At 44.7% G+C, this 23,860-nt stretch overlaps 2 protein-coding genes across 5 annotated transcripts in view; one reads left to right on the top strand and one right to left on the bottom strand.

Annotated features, from left to right (window-relative positions):
* Positions 1-23,860, top strand: part of PCP4L1 (Purkinje cell protein 4 like 1) — a 374,963-nt gene that overhangs the window by 42,761 nt on the left and 308,342 nt on the right. The window lies entirely within an intron of this gene.
* LOC142498597 (uncharacterized) lies at positions 10,203-23,289 on the bottom strand. The gene is made up of 3 exons (XM_075606804.1): positions 23,218-23,289; positions 22,120-22,854; positions 10,203-10,354 (listed from the first exon to the last, which is right to left on the bottom strand). Exons 1-3 carry the CDS (start codon positions 23,264-23,266, stop codon positions 10,203-10,205), a joined length of 936 nt encoding a protein of 311 aa, XP_075462919.1. The 5' UTR covers positions 23,267-23,289.

Genomic DNA, 23,860 nt, shown 5'->3' with positions numbered 1-23,860 from the left:
ACACAGAGTGGCTTAGACAGGCTGATTGGTCAACCTGGACCGCTAGTTACGTCACTAGGGTCACAAAGTGTTCCTACAATCCCTTATGCAGGACATACAACTTCTTCACAGCTTTCCCCAGCTGCTGGAACACTGCTAGAACACACTAACTAACTGTGTTGTGCCTTATATACTTCAGGAGGCAGGCGCATCCCTGATGTCACTATCCAGGGACTCAGAGCATACAGCCACTCCCCTTCATACATAGGGCACATCACCATTGGATGAGGGAAAACCTCCATAACTACTGCTGGCATACCTGTTCTTACCAGGACTTACTGCCAACAGAAAGGAAAGCTATATACCATTATTATGCATGGCTATATACTCCCCCTGGTGAATCCCCACCGTCCCAGCTGGGTCCTAAATTTGGTGTACCTTGCTCCAGGAAACACTGAAAAAGAACACACAAACTTAGCATTTAAACATTGTCATATCCTCATAATAATGACAGAACATCCGCTCACTGACCAGCGGTAAGCAGTAAAGAAAAAGGCAGACCACTCGCTAACGGACCTAATAGTAGTGCCGAGGGTCTGGTTTCTCACTTCCCGCCCCGCTGCATCATGAACGGATACACTATACTCTCGTGGCAATCCCCGCTCATTACAGTATACCACCTTGTGCATATACACGCTGCGTCCTATCTTCCAGACCCGCATGAGTTGGGAGACCCTCTGCTCAGCCTGAACTCCTTTAATGGCTCCTCCCTTATTAACTATGTAATATTCAATATCATTTCGGAGCCACCTCTCTCGGTTCTCCTCTATTTCCCTCATTAGAGGTTCGGGGACATAGGGGTATTCGAGCCCATGTGACCTCTTATATTTGGCTGCAATAGCCCGTTCAGCTCGGCAAGTCCTGGTCAATTTAGTTTGCCCAGCCTTCCCCGGCAACACCCATGACAGGGGCTCATCTAACTCCACCGGATCATCTAACCCTTCTGATCCTTTTGGGGTAATAAGACCCCCTTGTATTCGGTCCCATCTTACCCTTAGAGCTCTAAGGTATGCCTCATCATCGAAATCTCCAGGAGCCCACCAGTGATCAACCACCCCCTTCCTTTCTAGAAGAAAATGGGTGCGGTCAAGCCAGGCGACATAACCTTCATATAACGGCGCCAACCACCTAGTTTCCCGTACTTCCTCGGAGTTAGGCTCTATTGGCTCCTCCTCATCATCAGGCCCACCCGAGGATACCCCTGAAGTACCCTCAGATCGCATAACCCTTTCCTTGCGCTGCGACCAGTGTCCGCCCTCAATGCTCAGTGCGCTATAGCTTTCACTAATTATCGACCCTCGTCGAGAAATCCTCCCCCCACCCTCCGATCCATCATCGGAAGTTCCCGACGGGGTTGGGGGACGGGGTTGGGGGACGGGACTGGACGGTAGGTGCCGGCAGGGTTACGGCCTGCTCCTCCGCAACACCAGACTCACGTTCGCCACAATGTTCGCTCTGTCCTTCGGTAGTGGATCCTCTCGTTCTCCCATTCGAGCGCCCTCTCCGTCGGCTGTCCGTAGGGGATCGACTCCCACTGCTCGATCGTAGAGGCGCAATCGCCTCCCACTCGACATCGCTCAGGTCATCCGGAACTGCCTCGGGATCCGCACGTGCTGCGACGCCATCTTGGGTTGGGTCCCCAAGCGAGACCTCTTCCTCCACGAGGATATCCGGCAACACCTTTCTGCTGCGCGGTCCAGCTTGACCCTGGTTCCGCTCTTCGCTCACCTCCACTCCCGGGATCTGCGGTGAGCACGGGGTTATCCTACTGCTCCGCAGGGTCAGGGTGGATCGACCTCCTTCCGACCCGCTAGTCACCACGGCAGTGGGACTCCGGCGTTCGGGTTGGCGCGGTACTGGAGACACTCGGCTCCGTGTCTCCACACCACGAGGAATGGCATCTCACCACGGAATACCAGTAGCATGGTACTCCTCTAACAAGTCCTGTGTCTCTGCCAACCTGGCACACTCCTCGTCCGAGGACTCCAATTTACAGTTCGGTCGGGGTATTCCAGTAGGGGACCGTCTATGGGCTCCTTTCCGGTCACCTCTACGAGGACTGGGTTTCTCCTGATTGAGGACCCGGCCGGGTTCCGGCTCAGCGGGATCTGCACTCTCCCTCCACAAGGCACCCGGAAGCTCCGCTGCCAACGTCGGAGTAGGATGTCTCATCCCTACAGTTTGTACTGGCACAAAAGTCGTCATGGGCCACATGTACTGCAGGCTACAGTGAGGGCATCGAGCCTCACTGCCCACGGCTCCACCAGGCAGTCTGCACTGCAGGCAGAGACAGACCACTGTCTCCACACCTTCCACTCGGATAATCAGGAAGCCTCCTGGAGCCGAGTAGGGGTGGGTTGATATCAAGGGACTCTGTTCCACTTTCTCCGCTTGTTCAGCCATGGTCACCAACGGGAGCACTCATCCTAGTGGTCTGTAGTGATCAATGGCTCTTCGCAACTGAAGTGCAGGGGATGGTTGAGCTGTCCTTCCCCCCACTTCCTCCATCAGCATCCGGTGGAACTTTAGACCACTCCCCTTGGTTGAAACTAGGGGGATGTCTCGCCGCTTTGTAGGCTGACCCAGCACAGGGGCTGAGTGAGTCATAGTCCATGAGGGCGCGGCTCCAGCTTTCGCGCCAAACTCCCCAAGTAGGTGGAGTTTTCTCGTTGCTGCCAATCCTGGCCAACAATTTGCAAACTGCAGAGTTGCAAGGCTTTCTGCAGCTGGCCCACGCGGTGTCCCGGGAACGCGGGAACCGCCATTTTGGTAAGCACTGTCCTTTTTTGTATTTGAGGTAGCGTCTGGCTGTTTGTTAATTGGTGTGTAACAAAGTCCATTTCGTTCCTCCCATCTCGCAAGGCTGTCATCCTCACTATTCTCAGGGGTATCATCCCGAGAACATAAGCATGACAAACACGGCGCAGCCACGGCTTTCACGCCATTCCATAGCAAACACACAAGAGTCTCTCCTGTAGCTTGTTCTCCTTCCTCTTCCCGGCATCCTGGACCTTCTGCTCTTTGCAGATCCTCCATTCCGATGGTCACTTCTTGCTCACGGTATACTGGGTTATTGTACATGGAGCTCCGCTCTGCGGGGCAGCTACCACATCCTTGTGCACCACCTCGTGTACCTAACATATGTCTAACTCGTGTTTGCACTACCTCAGGCTAGGCTCACTCTCTCAGTGTCTGCTGTATCTCCTTCCTCCCAGTCTGTGCTCCCTTCAGTAAGTGATCTGGAATGGCTAGAGTACTCTGGGGCTCCCATGCAGTACTTGGGCGTCTACCTCTCTTGGTCAGTCTAGTGCAGACCCTCTCCAGGACACCTGACCTAGTTAACAAGCTCTCCCTTCTCGCGTCATACCCCTAGCACTACCTCAAGGTGACTCGGACAGCTATAGCCCCTCTCCAGACCCACTAACTCCACTCAGGTTCCCAGGCTACTCCTGCGGTTCCATCCTAACGCAGCACAAAGTGGCAGCATACACTTTCCCTGTTTCCTAGCGTGTGCCTAGCAAAAGCCTGTCCTTTTGATAGGTATATATCCTCTCAGCAGCGCCTCCAATTGTAACGGGTTTCCCCCCCCCCCCCCAATTTCACATTGGCCCGGGTACTTTTATAACCAACCCCCATTACGTGTGTGTTTGGTGGTGCACCTGTAGGCAACAGAACTCCTGAGTCTCCCGCTTGATGTTAGTAGGGGATATCCAACAGAACAGGTAGCTGAGGTAGTGGGTGCGACTTCAACTTACATCATGTGCAGCGCCTCCACCTCATCAGGGTCTATGCTTCCGCAGGGAGATGGTCCTGGTGAGGAACTCCTTCTTGGTGGTGCCATCCACTGCTGAGTAATTTCACACTCACACAGTGGGGGTATCGTTAACAAGGTCATCTTTATTGTAGACGGTGATGTAGCAGACTGCCCCATGCAGCTGCCGGCTCTAGCCGCACATCCCTCCGTGCTGTCCCTTCGCCAGGTACGCCCTCCTGAATTAAAGTGGGATTCCCCCTTCTCCTAGGGAGATCCTCTCTGCGCTAGGTCCCTGGACACAGAGTGGCTTAGACAGGCTGATTGGTCAACCTGGACCGCTAGTTACGTCACTAGGGTCACAAAGTGTTCCTACAATCCCTTATGCAGGACATACAACTTCTTCACAGCTTTCCCCAGCTGCTGGAACACTGCTAGAACACACTAACTAACTGTGTTGTGCCTTATATACTTCAGGAGGCAGGCGCATCCCTGATGTCACTATCCAGGGACTCAGAGCATACAGCCACTCCCCTCCATACACAGGGCACCTCACCATTGGATGAGGGAAAACCTCCATAACTACTGCTGGCATACCTGTACTTATCAGGACTTACTGCCAACAGAGAGGAAAGCAATATACCATTATTATGCATGGCTATATATATATATATATATATATATATATATATATATTTTACACGTGTATGTATATATATATATATATATATATATATATATATATATATATATTTTTTTTTTTTTTTTTCCCACACATGCCCTTGGAGAGAAAGAGAGACAAGGGGTTTTCGGTTAGTTTTTCATACTCAATGAGCTATATATATTATATACTTATTACCTGTCCTTACCTCAAATTCAGGGGTGGGGGTTCTGGGTTCCACACAACTGAGACACATAAATAACACATGTATAATGACTTGGAATAAATTGGTCGCAGCTTTATTTATAAATACGAAAGTTAACCAAAACTAAGGGGTACCCATCTAAGTTTCTCTGCCCACCAAAACAGAGCCTGGGGAATAGCCCCGGCTTGTTCCTCTATATGCCAACAGCCACCTCGTCCAACACACACCACAACTGGAAGATCGCCTCCATATCGGCCACCCAAGTCGAGCATGATACCTCCTTCCCCATAACTACCTATTCCGAGATACTTAGACCTCCCACATGGAGCCAACCTTACCAGGGTACCCAACCCACACTCTACTACCACCACAATGCTGCAACAAATAACCTTGAAACAAGCACTTTCAACACCACAGCCAATCCTAAAAAAGAGAGAGGGAGGGTGTGTCTTCTTACTGGTCCGGAGGAAGAAGAATTAGGAGTACTCACAGGACCCCTCCTGTATAACTTCTGCCTTCTCAGCTCCTTCCACACCCAATGGACTGACCACCAACCATCCCATCTTCCCCCAACACCCCCTCACTAGGAGTCATGCTGCCCGTTCCTCTAAAGTCAGAGGGCCTCTCTTTCCCAGCATTTTACTTTCACCTTTACATATTACCAGGCTATATCCTGTACAGTATATGTATAATGTGCTAGAGAAGTGTCTTCGCTATAGGTGTCCCCTATTAGAAAGGGCAAAGTTGACCAGGTACAATCCTGGCTGCTTCATCCAAATCTTTCCATCTTCCCAATGAACTGAGGACAGTTATAAGTCCGTAATTATTGCTGAGATCCATTATCTGCTTTGTTGCCAGCGGGCCCGTGATGCATTACAGACCCGGCCTGTTCCATCAAATGTGTTAATTGCTTTATGTATAAGCGCTGATGCCCATCGGTGAGAGGAGCCGGCTTCTGCTTCCCGCACACGGCGATGTGCGAGACCATTTGCGTATGACTCGGAAGACTGTGTTCTAACTCATTAGCTTCCCATTAATTAGGTGATTTAAGGAAGCTTTCTCAAACTCCTTTTCTGCTTCTACACTGCCTCTCCCCGCCGTCCTGGAATTTGGTACGGCGTGTTTAGTAGCTCAATGGTCAAAGTGCCATTAAATGTAGTGGCACTGAGACAGATATTTAAGCGATCCTCGAGCCATTAACCCGTTTCTGCCTGGCAATGTGTTACAGGCCATTCCACCAGCAAAGGAGCAAAATAATGCAATATTTTGTATGGAAACAAATACATCTGAGCAATTAGTTTGAATAAACATGCTTGCACACAGGATGTGCAAATTCAGCTCAATCCTTGCCCTGCCCTGCAATGCAACTGTGAAGAGGTTATGGGCCAGGTTGGCTAAGCAGTGCTACTCCATAAGACCCCTTATACCTCATTCACTCAAGTGAAGGTACGTCTCCGGTACAAGAAGGGGTCTTACGGACTAGCACTGATTAGTAAATAGGGGATTATGTAATACTCCTGTGTCTTTGCACTGACTCATTTGTCAGGATGAAAATTCCATAGTCTGATTCATTCTTCTTCCCAACGTACGATTGCAGCAAAACAGCAGAGGAGTGACCTTGAGGAGGAGGAGGAGTGGGAAGCTCCGGGCAGCGGCTCGAATGGAAGCTGAACATCTTTGCTTTTCCAAAAGCAACACAAAATGTTTTTGCTAAATAAAAAGTGACAGGCAGTAATCAGACAGAGACAGGCTCAGGTTCATATAGTGAGGGACAGGTTATATAGTGCAGCTGCGTCACTGCCGTCCTCCTACATCCATGTCGCCATGAGATTTTAGCCCTGTCCTGTTTCTGGAAGTCCTCACTGGACATGTAAATTAAAGTCTATGGTGCACTGGTGTTATGTGTAGTAAACAAGGACTGGGTTGAAATCTCAGGAGGACATTAGGTTTATAAGAAGTGAAGCTTTGCTGTGGAGATATTTAATCCCTTACACCCGGGGGGCTCAACTCCAGTCCTCAAGCCCCCCCAACAGGTTAGGTTTTCAGGATATCCCAGCTTCAGCACAGGTGGCTCAGTCGAAGGCTCAGTCGAAGACTGATTGAGCCCCCTGTGCTGAAGCAGGGCATGATTGAGTTACCTGTGCTGAAGCAGGGATGGACTGAGCCACCTGTTCTGAAGCACGGATATTCTGTAAACCTGACCTGTTGGGGAGGTTGAATGGAGGGGCTTGAGGTTAGAAGATGAGCACCCCTGCCTTACACCTGAAGCTTCAGGACCATGGACAGTAATGTAAAATGCCTGTACTCCCCATCCCTATTGTATATATCTGCCACTGGTGGGGTTATGCCGCACAGCTGTTTATTGAAGGGTCTGTAGAGTGTGTGCTTACTTCTGAAGTACTATGGGATACATGTTACCATAGAAACAAACAGAAGACGACAACCCCTCTACAAAGGTGAAATAACTCTTAGGTGCGGCATACATGTATGATCTTGGTAATGTACCAAAGCACTTAAAATGTGCATCACAACAATGCCAAATCACTGGTACTTAATGTGCAGCAAATTACTTCCTTGCTGTCTTGTTGCATTAAATACAGGGGGAAATAGCAGCCGGCCCTGATACTAGAATAGCAATGCTGCTTCTTTATAGCAGTTTGATATTGTGGTGTCACATTGTAGCTGATATTGGTTCTTGGCAGTAATGAGGACTGCATCACCTTACCCTGCCCCTTATTCCCACCCGCATCTGCTTTTATAAGTCTGAATGGGACCACCCAATTAAAAGTCAGCATCACCCTCTTACACACCCCAGTAACCCACATAAACATAGATGGGATCACCCACTTCGTTAGGGTCACCTACTTATCTACATCATTTGCTGTTACTAGGATGGCTTCCCCTTTGCCTATCCTCTCCCCCCCCCCCTCCCTGACCCCTATTTCGGCACCCAGCATCAGTTCTAGATGGTATATACATCCTCCTGTCCTAGGATTCCTTTTTGGTGTTTAACATGCTTCCATTCTGTGCTTTAATGATACCCTTGATGTACAGTATTCCTACAGACCACACACAGACAAGTGCTGCAGGGAAGGGGGGGTTGCAGGGGGTAGGGGGAGATGCACTCAATGGAACAGGAGTGGCCAACTCCAGTCTTCAAGGGCCACCAACAGGTCAGATTTGAAGGATATCCCAGCTTCAGCACAGGTGGCTCAATCAGATTGTGCCACCTGTGCTGAAGCAGGGATATCCTTCAAACCTGACTTGTTGGTGGCCCTTGAGGACTGGAGTTGGCCAGTCATTGACTGAGCCACCTATGCTGAAGCAGGGAAATCCTTCAAACCTGACCTGCTGGTGGCCCTTGAGGACTGGAGTTGGCCATCCCTGCAATGGAAGCAGGCTTTGGGGTGGGGGATGGGGGTAAAGGACGAGGAAGGAGCTGACAGCAGCTAACTGCAGCAATCTGTCTTGCAGAGATATAAATTATCTGTCACTAGGGAGGGATCAAGGCTAGGAGGTGTTCTGCAGCGTTGAGGGAGAGGTAAAGGAGGAAGGGAGAGAGGCGAGACATGGGGGGCTGAGAAAGCAGAAGATGACAGGTCGGAGAGCAGAGAAATGGGACTTAACCCATATTTGCCTGTATGGTATAGCAAAGTGTATCTGTAATACCCACAAAGCAAAGTGTATCTGTAATACCCGCAAAGCAAAGTATATCTGTTATACTAAGCAAAGTATATCTGTAATACTCACAAAGTAAAATATATCTGTAATACTCACAAAGCAAAGTGTATCTGTAATACCCGCAAAGCAAAGTATATCTGTACCACTCACTAAGCAAAGTGTATCTGTAATACCCGCAAAACAAAGTATATCTGTTATACTAAGCAAAGTATATCTGTAATACTCACAAAGCAAAGTGTATCTGTAATACTCACTAAGCAAAGTATATCTGTAATACTCACAAACCAAAGTGTATCTGTAATACCCGCAAAGCAAAGTATATCTGTTATACTAAGCAAAGTATATCTGTAATACTCACAAAGCAAAGTGTATCTGTAATACCCGCAAAGCAAAGTGTATCTGTAATACCCACTAAGCAAAGTATATCTGTAATACTCACTAAGCAAAGTGTATCTGTAATACCCACAAAGCAAAGTGTATCTGTAATACCCACAAAGCAAAGTGTATCTGTAATACCCACAAAGCAAAGTATATCTGTAATACTCACTAAGCAAAGTATATCTGTAATACTCACTAAGCAAAGTATATCTGTAATACTCACAAAGTAAAGTATATCTGTAATACTCACAAAGTAAAGTATATCTGTAATACTCACTAAGCAAAGTATATCTGTAATACTAACAAAGCAAATATATATCTCGACATGCACAGAAAACTGTATTATCTTCAGTATGTGTCCCTAAATTGTGAAGAGATTTGAGGCCCACTATGGGTGAAGGGGAAAGTAAAACAAACATTATTATTATTTTAAAAATACAAAAATCTTTCTGTTAGATAGATGTAACCCATTTCTATGTTTAGAACATAAATGCTGCATGATTCTTTTTCTAACAAGGTCCAAAAGGCTTTTCCTATTCTTTACCAGAATTAGAATTGGATCATAACCTGGCACAGTAACACTACTCTTTAAAGACACTTTGGCCACTGATGTGAGATGTCCCACTAAAGTAGAAACCCTGTGCATATGCAACATGGGAGGCTGCGAGCACACGCATGAAGTGCTCACATATATGTGCTACCGAGAGCGAGTGGATGAGTGTACACACATCACTGTGTAGGTGTGTGTGTGCAAGTTGTCAGGCGTGTGTTCACCAACACAGGTGTCACGCTGTGTATTTACATTGTGTTAGCTTTGTTTACAACCTGGGAAAGGGTAAGAAATGGGGAGTCTGGAAGGAAGGGCGGGAGGAAAGCATAGAGAGATGGGGACACAGGTACAAACAGCTTGGAGACACCTTAGAGCTGGGGTGGCAAACGCCAGTCCTAAAGGCCACCAACAGGTCAGGTTTAGGATATCCCTGCTTCAGCACAGGTGCTCAATCAGTGGCTCAGTCTTTGACTGAGTCACTGATTGAGCACCTGTGCTGAAGCTGGGACTGATTGTGCCACCTGTGCTGAAGCTGGGACTGATTGAGCCACCTGTGCTGAAGCTGGGACTGATTGTGCCCCCTGTGCTGAAGCTGGGACTGATTGTGCCACCTGTGCTGAAGCTGGGACTGATTGAGCCACCTGTGCTGAAGCTGGGACTGATTGTGCCCCCTGTGCTGAAGCTGGGACTGATTGTGCCACCTGTGCTGAAGCTGGGACTGATTGAACCACGCGTCCTGAAGAAGGCATATCCATAATACCTGGCCTGTTGGTGGCCCTTGAGCACTGAGTTGGCCGCCCCTGCCTTAGAGGTTGTAAGATCCCATAAAGCACGTCACACTTAGGAATATTATTAAATGCAGCCATACTACTGCTTGGCTAGAAAGTCTGACAAACAGGGCCTGGGACAGCCCAACCCCCTGAGTGCCTTATTGCCTTCAAGCAACATTGTACATCTGTTTAGAAGTTCTAAGTGTTCCAACATTGGGCCCCTGTGTGGGAATAGAGAGAGCAACATCAGACATGCTTTTAGGATAATTAGGATGTATCCGTGAAATCCGAGCGAGCAGAAATCCATCTGACAGCTGTTCTGCATAGTAAGAGAAAGGGAGGGCAGAGATGAATAGAAATACAGATGAAAGATTAAGAGGAAGAAACACTTCGTTTCTAAGTGTGTGGCTCAGTGTCGTTTTCTCGTGATTAGCACAATTATCTGGAGGAAGTCTCATTGATTTGGAAGGAAGTCGTATTCACTGGAAGACAATATCTCGTTTGGAAGGAGTTTCATTCCCTGGAGCGCGGTATCAATAATTGTATGGCCGTCACCCAATTGCAGGGGCCGTGCCGATCGTTGTCTCTTTCCCTAGAGTGCAGTCTCACTCACAGGACGACAGTCTCACTCATAGGACGACAGTCTCACTCAAATGGGTATGGGTGGGAGAGGGGGGGCAGTCTCACTCAAATGGGTATGGGTGGGAGAGGGGGGGCAGTCTCACTCAAATGGGTATGGGTGGGAGAGGGGGGGCAGTCTCACTCAAATGGGTATGAGTGGGAGAGGGGGACAGTCTCACTCAAATGGGTATGGGTGGGAGAGGGGGGGGCAGTCTCACTCAAATGGGTATGAGTGGGAGAGGGGGGGCAGTCTCACTCAAATGGGTATGAGTGGGAGAGGGGGGGCAGTCTCACTCAAATGTGTATGGGTGGGAGAGGGGGGCAGTCTCACTCAAATGGGTATGGGTGGGAGGGGGGGCAGTCTCACTCAAATGGATATGGGTGGGAGAGGGGGGCAGTCTCACTCAGATGGGTATGGGTGGGAGAGGGGGGCAGTCTCACTCAGATGGGTATGGGTGGGAGAGGGGAGCAGTCTCATTCAATTTGAGTGCAGTCTAAGTCTAACTCACTAGGGAGCATGCTTACTCATTTTTTTGCATCAATTAACCCAATACAGCCTCAGTCCCCGAAACGTAAGCAGTTTCATCGGGATGTCCTGTTCTGTGACTCACATTTGACCCCTTTAACGAGGGAATCCAAGCAGGGGACTTTTTTTGGCGAATGTTTTTTTTCTTCCAGATAAGACTGAAGCAGGGGGTCTCCGGAGCTGAACCCCATTAATTCCCTCTCTGGGGACCCCTCATGCTTCCGGAGATACTTACCTCCCTAGTAGGTGCCGGTCGCCGCTAGCAGGGATCACGTAATGGCGGAGTTTCAACGTTTCCGCGCCCTGCGGCCCAATAGGAAGCCGTGACATCAGGTTCAGCTTCCCATTGGTCCGTGTGACATGGGAGATTTAAAGATGCAGGCACCCCCTTCGGAGGTCTGTATCTTGGGAAGTGGGGGTTTTCCGGAGCTGAAATCAATGGGGTTCGGCTCCAGAGAACCGCTGCTTTAATCCTATGTTAAAAAAAAACCAATGAATAAAAAAAGCATGAATTGCAAACTAATGAACCCACAAAAAAAAACTAAAAGGCAGAAATTCATTACTGTACCAGGGAAATATGGCGGCTGTAAGCAGACCCACAATGCAGAAATACAGCAGCAGTGTCATGATACCCTCATTAGGCATTTATATGTATACATAGCTCTTAATAACGGCTAAATCCTTTACAGCTGCTCCCTCCCCACTGAATCAGCCTCTCCTTCTTCCTCCCATGAGCCCTTTCAGCTGCCAGTAATTGGCTGATGGGGACATGGGTACCACGTCTAACCTGTGCCAGCTGCGTTCTGCGGCACGATGTAATAAAGCCGTCTTCCTTCTGTCAGTATCTAGATTTGGTTCCTGAAATTGGGCACTGGCTGTTTGCACCTCCCCCGGACGCCCCCCTTCCATCAATATACCTTACATGGTCTTTTGGCTGTAGCGTTCCTCTGGTAATGTTACCTTGTATCATCACCCTGCCCATCAAAGACCTATCATCCCCATCTCTCCTCGTCACGGCGGCCTCCCGTAAAGTGAACCTCTCCCCCTGAACATTTAGCATGCAGGTAGAGAATGAATGTACAGCTCACTTTGCTGGAGATGCCGCCCTGGGAAATTCCAGTGGACAGAGGTCGTAAGCTTGAGGAATAGAAGCGTTCATGCGTTCCTCATGGGCCCAGAGAGTTGAGGAGAAGTGGCCAGAGCCCGACATGGTTTAGAAATAGTAGGGTGGATCCATTTACCATGCAGCACCTATGTTGTAGGGGATATAGTTTCAGGGGGAGAGAGGGGTTAATATTTATTTATTTATAAAAAAAATGTTTTACCAGGAAGTCATACCTGGAGAGTTAGCGCGCGTTTTCAAGTATGTCTGGGGCACGGGATGCTACGCGACGTCTTGACGCCGGGTAGTGCCGCGACAGCCCTTTGTCATGGCAACGGGTGTCACATGATGCTGCGGCATCCCACGGCATCCCGTTGCCATGGCAACGCGGCATCCCTTGACGCGCCGCGCAGCCATGTTCAGTGGAGGGGCAGGTGGGAGATGCCGGAGACCCCACCGCACCACGCCGCACCCCTGGGAGATGAAAAAACTGAACCCGTAGCCCGGAGGCAAGTGCCCAAAAGCCGTAGTATCCGGGTCAAACCCGGAGTGGTGGCAACCCTGTATGCAAACGACCCATTATCAAACCATTGCATATCCACTAGAGTCCATTAAGATTAGTGCAGGAACGTGACATTATTTAAGGTTTACCTTTATTTGGTGTTGCTCCTATCCCCACTCAGAAATAGGGTTTTTACAGGCTCTGCATGGCTGGGACACCAGGGTTAGGCTTATCCCTTAAATAACCGTATGATTTTCCTCTCCTTCCCACCTAAGCAGAAGGCCTATTTCGGGGCCTGGCTAGCAGTGATGCCAAGCCTATGCGAATGAGCTGTAGTTCGGACGTTGTCCCCGCATATAATTGGCATTGGAAGATACCATGTTAACTCAGAGCACATAATGTCCGTTCCTGGCTTAGGTTTACGTCACGTAATGATTTAACAAAGCTTTGTGGCTCGAGTTTTGGAGTGCCAGTGGAATGCATTGCAGAGCGCTGAATGGGTTAATGTTTCACATTTAACCTAGGTTTGTCCTGGACCAATACAGCTACTAGAACATTAGGAAAGCCGCACTGGACCGGACACCCTGTTTCCATCTCTCCTTTGCTCTCTCTCTCTCTCCCCTATCTCTCCACATCCTTTTTTGTTGTTCATCCATCCTCCCTCTCTCACCTCTTACTCTGATTAATTAATCCCTTCAGTAGGATCAGCCTGCCCTCTCCTCGCCCCCTCTCTCCATCGTCACCCGCATTGAGTGCGCTGCTTTCCTCAGGACAGAAGCTGCAGAATTCTTCCATTATTAAATGAGGCTTTCAAATTAAGCTCTTCTGCACCCCAGGGGCACGCAGTCAGTTACTTACAATTACGAGTCCCTTCTCTACCCAGCAAAAAATTATCTACTTGTTACATGGTGCTGCCGGCATGGATTGTGCATACAGTACAACATATCCCTTGACCGAAGAGCTTGCAATCTAGTCTGTGCTCCTGTGATTTGCCCACGGGCACATGAAATGGTTAACGGGTTGAACACCAGAGACGACCACTTTTGAGCTCAGTGGGTAACCAGAGTCTATGGAATGAATTAACCCTACATCTTCCAGAGCAAGGGGGAAACAACCTCACAAAGTATTGAATAGAGACTTACTCAAATGGTTTCTTTGGCTCAGGGCATTTTCTGCTCGCGACTTTGTCAAATAAGAGATATAGAAATGTATAAATCAAGGTTCTTTCATTTGGCTCCTGATCTTACCTAGGAAGGCTTATATCACCGGAGACTTGTGAGGTCCGGTTATCTGAATAAGGCAACAAATAAGTGTAATTGATAGGATAGAACAACCAGTTCATTATCAGTGCTACAAAGTGCGAACCGGAAACTTAATGGACTATGGGCCTCATGCAGTAAGCGTTGATAAGGGAAATATGGCCATGTTATAGCCAAAATTGGGTTTGAGATTCAGTAAGCGCCGATAAGTGCTTCATATCGCCAGGTTTCGGAGCCGATAATTTGGTTATGGCCAGTCGGCTGCCGATAAGCCTGTTTTCGACACTGATCGCCACTTTTTTAAATCGGCTGGATTCAACAAAAAAAAACAGCTTATCGGGGCTGATCGGCACTACGAAATTGAGATGTTATGGCCGATTTCTCCCGCCAACTAAAGTTGGCAGTTTGGACGGGAGAACGATCGCTAAGGCTGCCGGAACGGCACTTAGAAAAAAAAAATCTTCTGTACATCAATGGAAGTCAATGGAGCGGGGACGTATAACAGTATAGTACTGTTTACGTTTCATTGCTCACAATACAAGGGGGATTTGCATTACAGTGTGGGGGCATTCCCTGCATTGTGTCACAGCTGATGTGTCTTATTTGCATAACATTCGACTTTTACATGTTTTCAGCATTTGCGGGTCACATTACTCATCATGTGATGATGTGGCAAGGGAAAATACTATACTACACTCTTAAAGGAGAACCTCACATCATATCACACATTTTACTCAACTCAGCGTCAATTATTTACATGATGTCACACATGTCACACATGTCACACATACACAGTATATTCATCTTCCTTTACATTACACAATGCTTGTAATGTGACACGCATCTTTAAACGTTCATGTACATCTGTCTTCTCATGTTTACATATACTTTTGGGTCCTCCCTATTTTCATGACGTCACTTATTGGACGCTCAATCACATTGCATGTTTACTTTGTAACCGTTGCATTACAAGCACTTCAACCTAACTTATACACACATGTACAGTAATTCATCATTGGGACACCTTGTAAACTCATTCTATACCAACTATCCTCCTTACACAAATGCATGCATATGCACACGACTATTCATTGTTGCCAACATGTCACAATAACATGGATAATTACACATGTTACACAAAACTTTTCCCACGTCAATCTCAGCCTTTTTGTCTCATTACATGACTGACTCTTGCGTTCACAAGTGTTACATGCATTGCACATGCAACTATTTATTTGCAAGCAATCTTTGTACAAAGCTTCACGTCACATCATTGCCAAATATCATCATTCCCTGCAGAATACACACAACAAATACTTAGAACAACAAGTGCACACAGCTTGCCACAGAAGTACTTTATTATGTTAATGTAACACCTTGCATTTTACTATGTCACCTGACATCATCACATACCTATTTAAAGGACGCACATTACCTGCTCATTCACAGCTACTCATTTCAAAATGTTGAGATTGTTTAGGAGACGGAGGAACATTCTTTTCTATGACATGCTTGATGATGAAGACAATCATATAGGGCAAGGGAGGGACACACCGAGGGACAGTGACAGTGACGCGGATACGACAGGGACAGGGAGAGGGACAGGCCGAGGGACAGGTAGAGGGACAGGAGATCAGAGGAGAAGACAGAGGAGACAACTTGTGCCTCGTCCGCGTCTGTACAGGGAGAGAACCCTGTTAGATGGGATGAGTGAGGAGGAGATTGTAAGTCGCTATCGTTTGAGTTCAGCAGCAATCTTAGCTCTTTATGAGGAGATAAGGGGGGATTTAGATTTTTTCACAGCCAGAGGTCGTGCAGTCCCTGGGCTTGTTAAAATGCTGTGCTCATTACATTATCTTGCTTCCGCGTCATACCAGACAACTGTGGGCATAGTGGGCGGGGTCTCGCAATCTACATTCTCGCGGGCCTTGACCCAGTTTCTCTATGCACTCAATAGACGCGCTAGGAATTATATTCATTTTCCTACAGAGGCAACAGAGTGGCTGGAAGTCAGGACTGGCTTTTATAATATAGCAGGGATACCATGTGTGCTGGGTGCAATCGATTGCACACATGTTGCTTTGATTGCACCTAGTCAGAGTGAGCATGTGTACCGCAATCGGAAGCACTACCATTCACTCAATGTACAGGTGGTATGTGATGCCACGATGAGGATAATGCATGTGGTACCCAAGTTCCCTGGTTCCAGTCACGATTCCTCTATCCTGAGGAACTCTTCAGTCTTCCATGCGTTCGAAGAGGGACATTTTGAACCTGGTTGGCTGCTGGGTGAGTACATATTTACATGTTCTAACACAAAACACATGTTGATTTAGGAATGTTGGCATTGTACAATTTGATCACTAATGTCAGCTTATGTGTGCTCCATTCATTATAGGTGACTCAGGATACGGAATTAGGCCGTGGCTCTTGACTCCGGTGCTAAACCCTCAAACTGAAGCAGAGGACAGGTACAATGCAGCCCATATATCTACAAGATCTGTTATAGAGAGGACATTTGGCCTACTCAAGACCAGGTTTAGGTGTCTGGACAGAACTGGTGGGGCTCTTCTATACAAGCCTCAAAAAGTGTCTGATATTATCCTTGCCTGTTGCATTTTGCACAATGTTGCACTCAGGCACAATGTACAGTCAGACCTAGCTGAGGCTTTGGTAGACGAGCATCCCACCCATGTAGCTGCTGAAAATGAACAAACAGCCAGTGGTGGCCAGACACGACAGAATCTCATCAATTCATTTTTTTCTTGTAAGTACAAACTCATATGTTCCTAGTACTACTTTTATAGTTTAATTATGTTATATTAACAATAATGTTTCTTTATATAACCTTCTGTTAGGACACAGATGAATATGGGTTGCACACCTTTCTTTTCTCTGCTGTGTGCACAAAGGGATGTGGCACCGGTATGTTATTGTTGCACAGGTTATATAATCCCTCTTCAATTGTACTTTAGTTGTGTGTATGTGAATACAACTTGGGTAACAAAGCAATAATATTTTAGCATTGTGTTATTCCTTATGCTAAGACAAAACACATATTATGCCCATAATCATTCATGCTTCTAGTATGCTTACATACAATGTTATTGGTGCAGTGTAACATGTACATCCATATGATGTGTACACCAGGCTGATTTACATTTTGAATGTCATGAAATATACATGGTGTTGTACATTTAACACCAAATACACACTTTGCTGTGTTGTTTACGGTACTGAAGATGGCATGTCAATGTTTGCAATTTATATATTGTTCCTTTGCATTATAGGTATATCTCCAGTATGACTGATCATGGTATGTATATTTGCTGACATCTCTCATAAGATGTGCCTACCTCAATCTTCCTATAATTATTGGAACTAAAAACCCAACATATTGGTTTAAACACAAATGTTACATATATGTACTTTCTGTATCATGTATATGCATTTAGCTACTCTTGAGCTTTCATGTGCATTGTATTACAAAATGATTACTCACATTTCATCACATTTTATGTATGTTTCCTTATAATTTCCATTAATGTAATATAGAGGTGGTTGGAGAAAAGGGGATAACTGTACTTATTTGTTTACTTACGGGAGCACATTCATCACTAGCATAGACACACTTTTTAAGACAACTGTTTGTGTCTCTATCAATTGGTGTAGGATCCATGTATAACACCGACAAATGATAACACCAGCTTTATTATGGTAGCTTATATCATCATATTGACTATACTATGTATTTCTAAACGATTAATAAACACAGTAAACTATAGTTAGTTAGGTTAATGAAATATACACAGAAACGTACTTCATAACATGATGGTGATGTCATATTCAGAACATCATGCATTGGAGGGGACCATAACATCTGGCCAGTAACATTATTTGCTACAGTCCCAAACCATTTTATCTACATACCCATGTAACAAGAGATTTTAAAAATAAATGGCTACTTGGTTGTAAGTGTCCTTTACATTGGGAGAAGGAGTGGCTCAGTGAGTAAAGACACACACTGGCACTGATAGTTTGAAGCAGGGGAGTCTGGTTCAATTCCCGGTGTGGGCTCCTTGTGACCTTTGCCAAGTCACTTTATCTCCCTGTGCCTCATGCGGCAAAAAAACATTTGTACGTTCCACGGGCCAGGGACCTCAGGCTGAAACATGTGTCTGTAAATCGCTGCGTACAACTAGCAGCCCTATACATGAACATGCTCATATTATTATTATTATTGTTACATAGTTTCGACAGTCATACGTTCCATTACATATTAGAATACACAAATGTGTTAGCAGAGTGGGAATGGTTGTTATATATAAAACACACCATGTCATAAAATGTTAGTAGTCATTAAAGAACACTCAATAAAAATTCATGAGGCACTCTTTTGCAACATCATTATGTTAATTAAGTGCTTATGCAATATAGGCATAAGGGTATCACATTTTTAATTGTTTGTTAATAAGCGCTGCAAGCAATATAAAATTAGTTCCATATGTAGTATAGTAGTCGGTGGCTCCTCCTCACAATCATCTCATATAAAGGTAGACTCTTCTGAAATCATACATTGATCCGATTGTATCTTCCCCGACATCTCTGAAATACAGCAAACACATGATGGTCAAAGATGGCACCTTACTAGATATGCATCCGTGACAACGCGTTACGCAGCTCTATATGATTGTGTAGATACACACGTCAGTCACTTATATGTTAGAAGTAAAACTGTTCATCAGTATGTAATGTTTCTTTAAATTTGTAGCAGGCATAACTATGTATAAGAAGTGAACGTTGCCTGTATACTGAAAGATGTGCGCGCACATCTTTGTGTGCGCACGCACTTCACGCTTGGCTCCACTAACTGTTAGCGCATGCGCAAAACAAAGCGTACGTTGTGCGTTCAATACATGTTGAAAATACCAGTAAACATAACATCTTTATTTCAAATACAATGAAGACGAAACTACATTCGTTCTAAACGAGTACATCTGTATTCTTTTTAAACAGACGTGTTTGAACAGAAAGCACGGCCGATAACACAATGCGCAAATGCAATACGTGTGACGTCATGTTAAGCCAGCGTGAAACGCACGCTAACACTCCTCCCACTCAATTAACATTCGGCTAACGCCCAGGGTACGCCTACAAACACTGAGCCGCACGCATCACACACTGCAGTTACCGTTACTATAACAAAACATGACAGCCAATAGGCTTTGAGGCGCGCACGTCGCTTGGGGGCGGGACTTACATCACTAATCCTTTTTAAGGACGCCTTGGCCCATGACAAGGGTCCCACGTCATACGTGGTGGACCCGGTTTTCAATGTTGTAGATGTTGCATGATAACAAAACAGGTATGTGTTAGAGTAATGGTAAAATGTTGCTAATATGTTTAAAGGGATAGGAAAGTACGTATATTTATTCCGTCAGCAATGTGTACTACTCTTTCAGGTCCTACTATATTGTATTAGGAAACAATTTGTTTGTGATCGCTACATGTTATGCAGTCTGCAATGTTACGCTGTATCCACGCATTGAAAGTGAAAATGGTGGTTACAAAAAAAAAAAAAATTTAAACGCAGAGTCAACGCATAACGATTGTTATATTTACCATTCTTCTAGAATTAACTCTTCGCCTGGCTGCAACTGGTCGCTCCAGAAATGCAAGCCATTTTCATCCACGCTTAACCCAACCGCTGAATCCAGTATGGCACATATCTCCTCCAGGATGCGCTCATAGGAATCGCCACTGCTTTCTTCAAATAATTGGTCGGGAGGTAGGTTCATTTCTTCCGGTTCCCATTCCAATGCAATTTCAGCTGAAAGGCTTGGTACATAATCATAGTACTTTTGTTCTTGTACAATGTGGGTTTCAGGAATGGAGGCTGCAGATATTGCAGCACGTATCGATTCAAACGGATCAGTAGTAGCGGATACATTGCTATTGCCATTAGGAATAAATATGCCTTTCACGACAATATAAGTGCCGTCTTTCAGGAGAAATTGTTTTTCCGGGGCAATCTTCCAGAAACCATAGGTGTGTTGTAGCTTATCCTGGTCACGTTCAAAAAAGTCATTACTTGATAAAGTGAATCTTATTGAGGAATTAAAATTCCGTGCATGCTTACGGTCTTGGTAATAAGGATATTTTGCTCGAATGAAATCATCGATTTGGCGTGTGCTTGCTTTCTGTCCGCGACTGTTCAAGATGGCTTCACAGATCATGTACTTATACCCTAAAAGGGGATTAATATTGTTAACGAATTCATCAGCCATGTCTGAGTAGCACAAAAGCTGTGTGCAGGTCTGTGTTATTTGCTCATCAAAATGAATGTGCTGAATGGCTAACAAACTCCTGTTTTTCCTTGTCAAGGTCAACAAAAGTAACTACTTTGACTCCTTATTTCAAACGCCAATTGGATTTGGTTGTCTAATTGGGTTAACAGTTGTGGTTCGTGATATGGGACTGTGGGAGAAACATTTCTCCTTCTTTTATCTCGTTTGTGAAAAACATCCCTAGACTGTGAATGCGTTCACATAGTGTTTTTTTGAAAACTAACAAAGACCAGTGTGTGAAAATATTTCTTAGCCAGGCATATCAGTAAAAACACACCTGCAAAAAGAAATGTTTTTTCCCCGCTTACATTTCTGTGTGTATGTGAAAGTCTGGTTAACTCCCTGTCTGCATGAGTTTAAATACGTGTGTATATATATATATATATATATATATATATATATATATATATATATATAAATATATCTCTTATAAAAATATATATATATTTATATATAATATTTTTTTTTTTTTTATATTGCAGGAGTACACACAACATTGATGGCATTAAGTATACCTTGTATGAAACCTATTTAAATGGTGAGAAACATGATTGAATGAAGTAATAAACATTTGTTTAAGCACAATACTGTTAGAGTCTCATACTTAGGATATTTCTCAAACATTAGGCCTGTATTATTAAAATAGTGTGCTTTCACAAGGAAGCATGAAGTGTATTAGTTTGTGTATACCAGTTTATATAGTACTATATATATATATATATATATATATATATATATATATATATATATATATATATATATATATATATATATATATACACACATATATACATATATATATATATATATACACATATATACATATATATATACACATATATACATATATATATATATACACACTCACACACTCACACTCACACTCACACTCACACTCACTCAGTGTGTGTGTGTGTGTGTGTGTGTGTGTATATATATTATTATACATTCTGAGATGTTATAGAAACGAACACACAACTGATTAAAGGACAAAATTACAATGGCCAAGCAAGGCAAAGGTAAGTAATAATTTACACATAATCCTGCTGTACACGTACAAGAAAGATGTTTGCACTTACTTAGGTGTTTTAATAATTGCATGTGACTAATATGCATATGCAATTCTTACATCAATTAACACACCCAAATGCAATGTTTTGCTGCAAAGTCAATGGCAGCTTCTCTAAACTTAGCAACTGGCTCCTGGTGGACCATTACTGAACAGACGATTACAACATAAATATTTATAACACAATTAATTATGAGTGTTAACATTTCCAAAACTTCACGTGTACAAGAACATAGTTGAAAGTTTGGAAACAACACAGTCTTCAGCATACATACAATAGTAATTAGATAATCTGAAGTCAACAAAACAAGGCCAAACACATATTTTCTGAATTATAACATTTATTTTTTTTGTTCCTTTTGCGAGCGAGTAACAGGCCTGCTTGTTGTCTCTTGAATTTTCCTTTTTCTTTTGCCACCAACTTTAGGCACAACAGAGCCACTTTGAGTGGCCTCTGGCACTTCACGGGCAGGGCTTGTGGCCAGTGACTGTTCACCTACGGGGCTTGTGGCCAGTGACTCACCTACAGGGCTTGTGGCCAGTGACTCACCTACAGGGCTTTTGGGCAGTGATTCACCTACAGGGCTTTTGGGCAGCGATTCACCTACAGGGCTTTTGGGCAGCGATTCACCTACAGGGCTTTTGGGCAGCGACTCACCTACAGGGCTTTTGGGCAGCGATTCACCTACAGGGCTTTTGGGCAGCGACTCACCTACAGGGCTTTTGGGTAGTGACTGTTCACGGACAGGGCTTGTGCCCAGTGACACATGAGAGCAAGTTGGTAGACACTGCACAAGTGATGGTTGGTCTGTTTCATGTGTGTCTTGTTTTGTTTTTGTCGCCTCCTTTGTAGGTGTCTGCTGCTGAATTTGTACAGATGGCAGCGGTAGGATGTCATCAGGAACCTGCACAGCAATGTCTGCTACTTGACCGGTAACATTTGGGCCTGGTGAATGAATATCAGATGAATGTGGTGAAAACTGACCTGCATGAACAGATCCTGGCTGGGAGGTGTTGAATTGTGGTACATTAGTCATTCTCCAGTAATTAGCTTGTGTTTGCTGAACAACTAATGCTTCGAATGAGGTGTTGATTTTTTGCAACTGTTTAGGCACTTCAATGAAGACTCTGTGGAGATGTGCCAATTGTGATACTGTTTCTTCCTGCAGTCCAATCATCCTTTCCAGCACTGTCATCATGTCTGAATGGCGACGATTTTCTGCGTCCACTATTTTTCCCTCTGAAGCTACAATTGCATCGTATGTGGAAGTTGATGGACGATTTGGCGGTACAACAGTTTCTATTGGCACCTCTTCATGGTCACATGATTGTATTTCAGTCTCTTCTGTGGCGTCATCCTCATCATACTCATCATCCTCATCACCATGATGTTCTAAAAAGAAATGTACACATTATTAAATGGCATGTTAATGTATGCTGTGTTACTATGTAATTGTACTGTGTCCTAAGTAACACCTAACATGTTAGCATACGTTTTATAACCTCATTAAAAACTACCTTGACTTACGAATAATGTTTGGACTCAGTATGAAATATGAATGAATGAAAAGTTGCTCTAAACTCAGAAGTCCTACATGATAATTAACATCACTAACACAATACATGTTGCCTTACACTTAATTTTCACTGACACTAAGTAATCCTATTTAAAGAAGATGTGCAAAACAAATAATGCACATGACAACATAACATATAGAAGAGCACATATTATATGGCCAGCAAATGATACACTCACCTTCTAGTAGTGTTGAGCTGGCTGACCCAGGTGAAGACACTTGTTCCATCTCAGGTGACACATGTCCTCCAGGGGCAACTATATATAACAATAACATAAGTTTTACATTTACATGTGTAAATATTGAACAAACACTTATTGTATGTTCTGTATTTATGATTAACTAACAACATCAGTTCCTTAACCGAAAATGTGTGTGAAAGTGAACATAAATAGTTGTAATAACACTGTACATGCCTGTGTACTTAGAATTTTTGAGTTCCCTAACATACAACATACTATGTTTCTGCAGTAATGCGTGAGGATAAATAGATTAAATGAGTACATAAAAATCATATGTTGTGTAGTGATATCAGTATCATAATGTACATAACTATCATGAGATGACCATTCACAATGGTTATCATGAAGGTGGTCATATTGCAAAAAGTGTTGTTTTTGGTAGAGGATATGTGTGGTACATTAATCGAAGATGTGGCACACCTGAATGTGGCTGTGACTCAACAAGACAACACATGCAGTGTGTGATAATGTGTCTTTCATAGTAGTTCAACTATAGATATGAGTGAACTAATGTGTGACGTACGCTTTGATAAGTAATGAGTTGTTGGGGCATTTAGTAGCTAGAGTTAAGCTTTCAAAT

Source organism: Ascaphus truei, chromosome 7, assembly GCF_040206685.1.
Source record: "Ascaphus truei isolate aAscTru1 chromosome 7, aAscTru1.hap1, whole genome shotgun sequence".
In the NCBI taxonomy this organism is placed as follows: domain Eukaryota; kingdom Metazoa; phylum Chordata; class Amphibia; order Anura; family Ascaphidae; genus Ascaphus; species Ascaphus truei.
The sequence above is the reverse complement of the archived record's forward strand: the minus strand, read 5'-3'. Positions and strand labels throughout refer to the sequence as shown.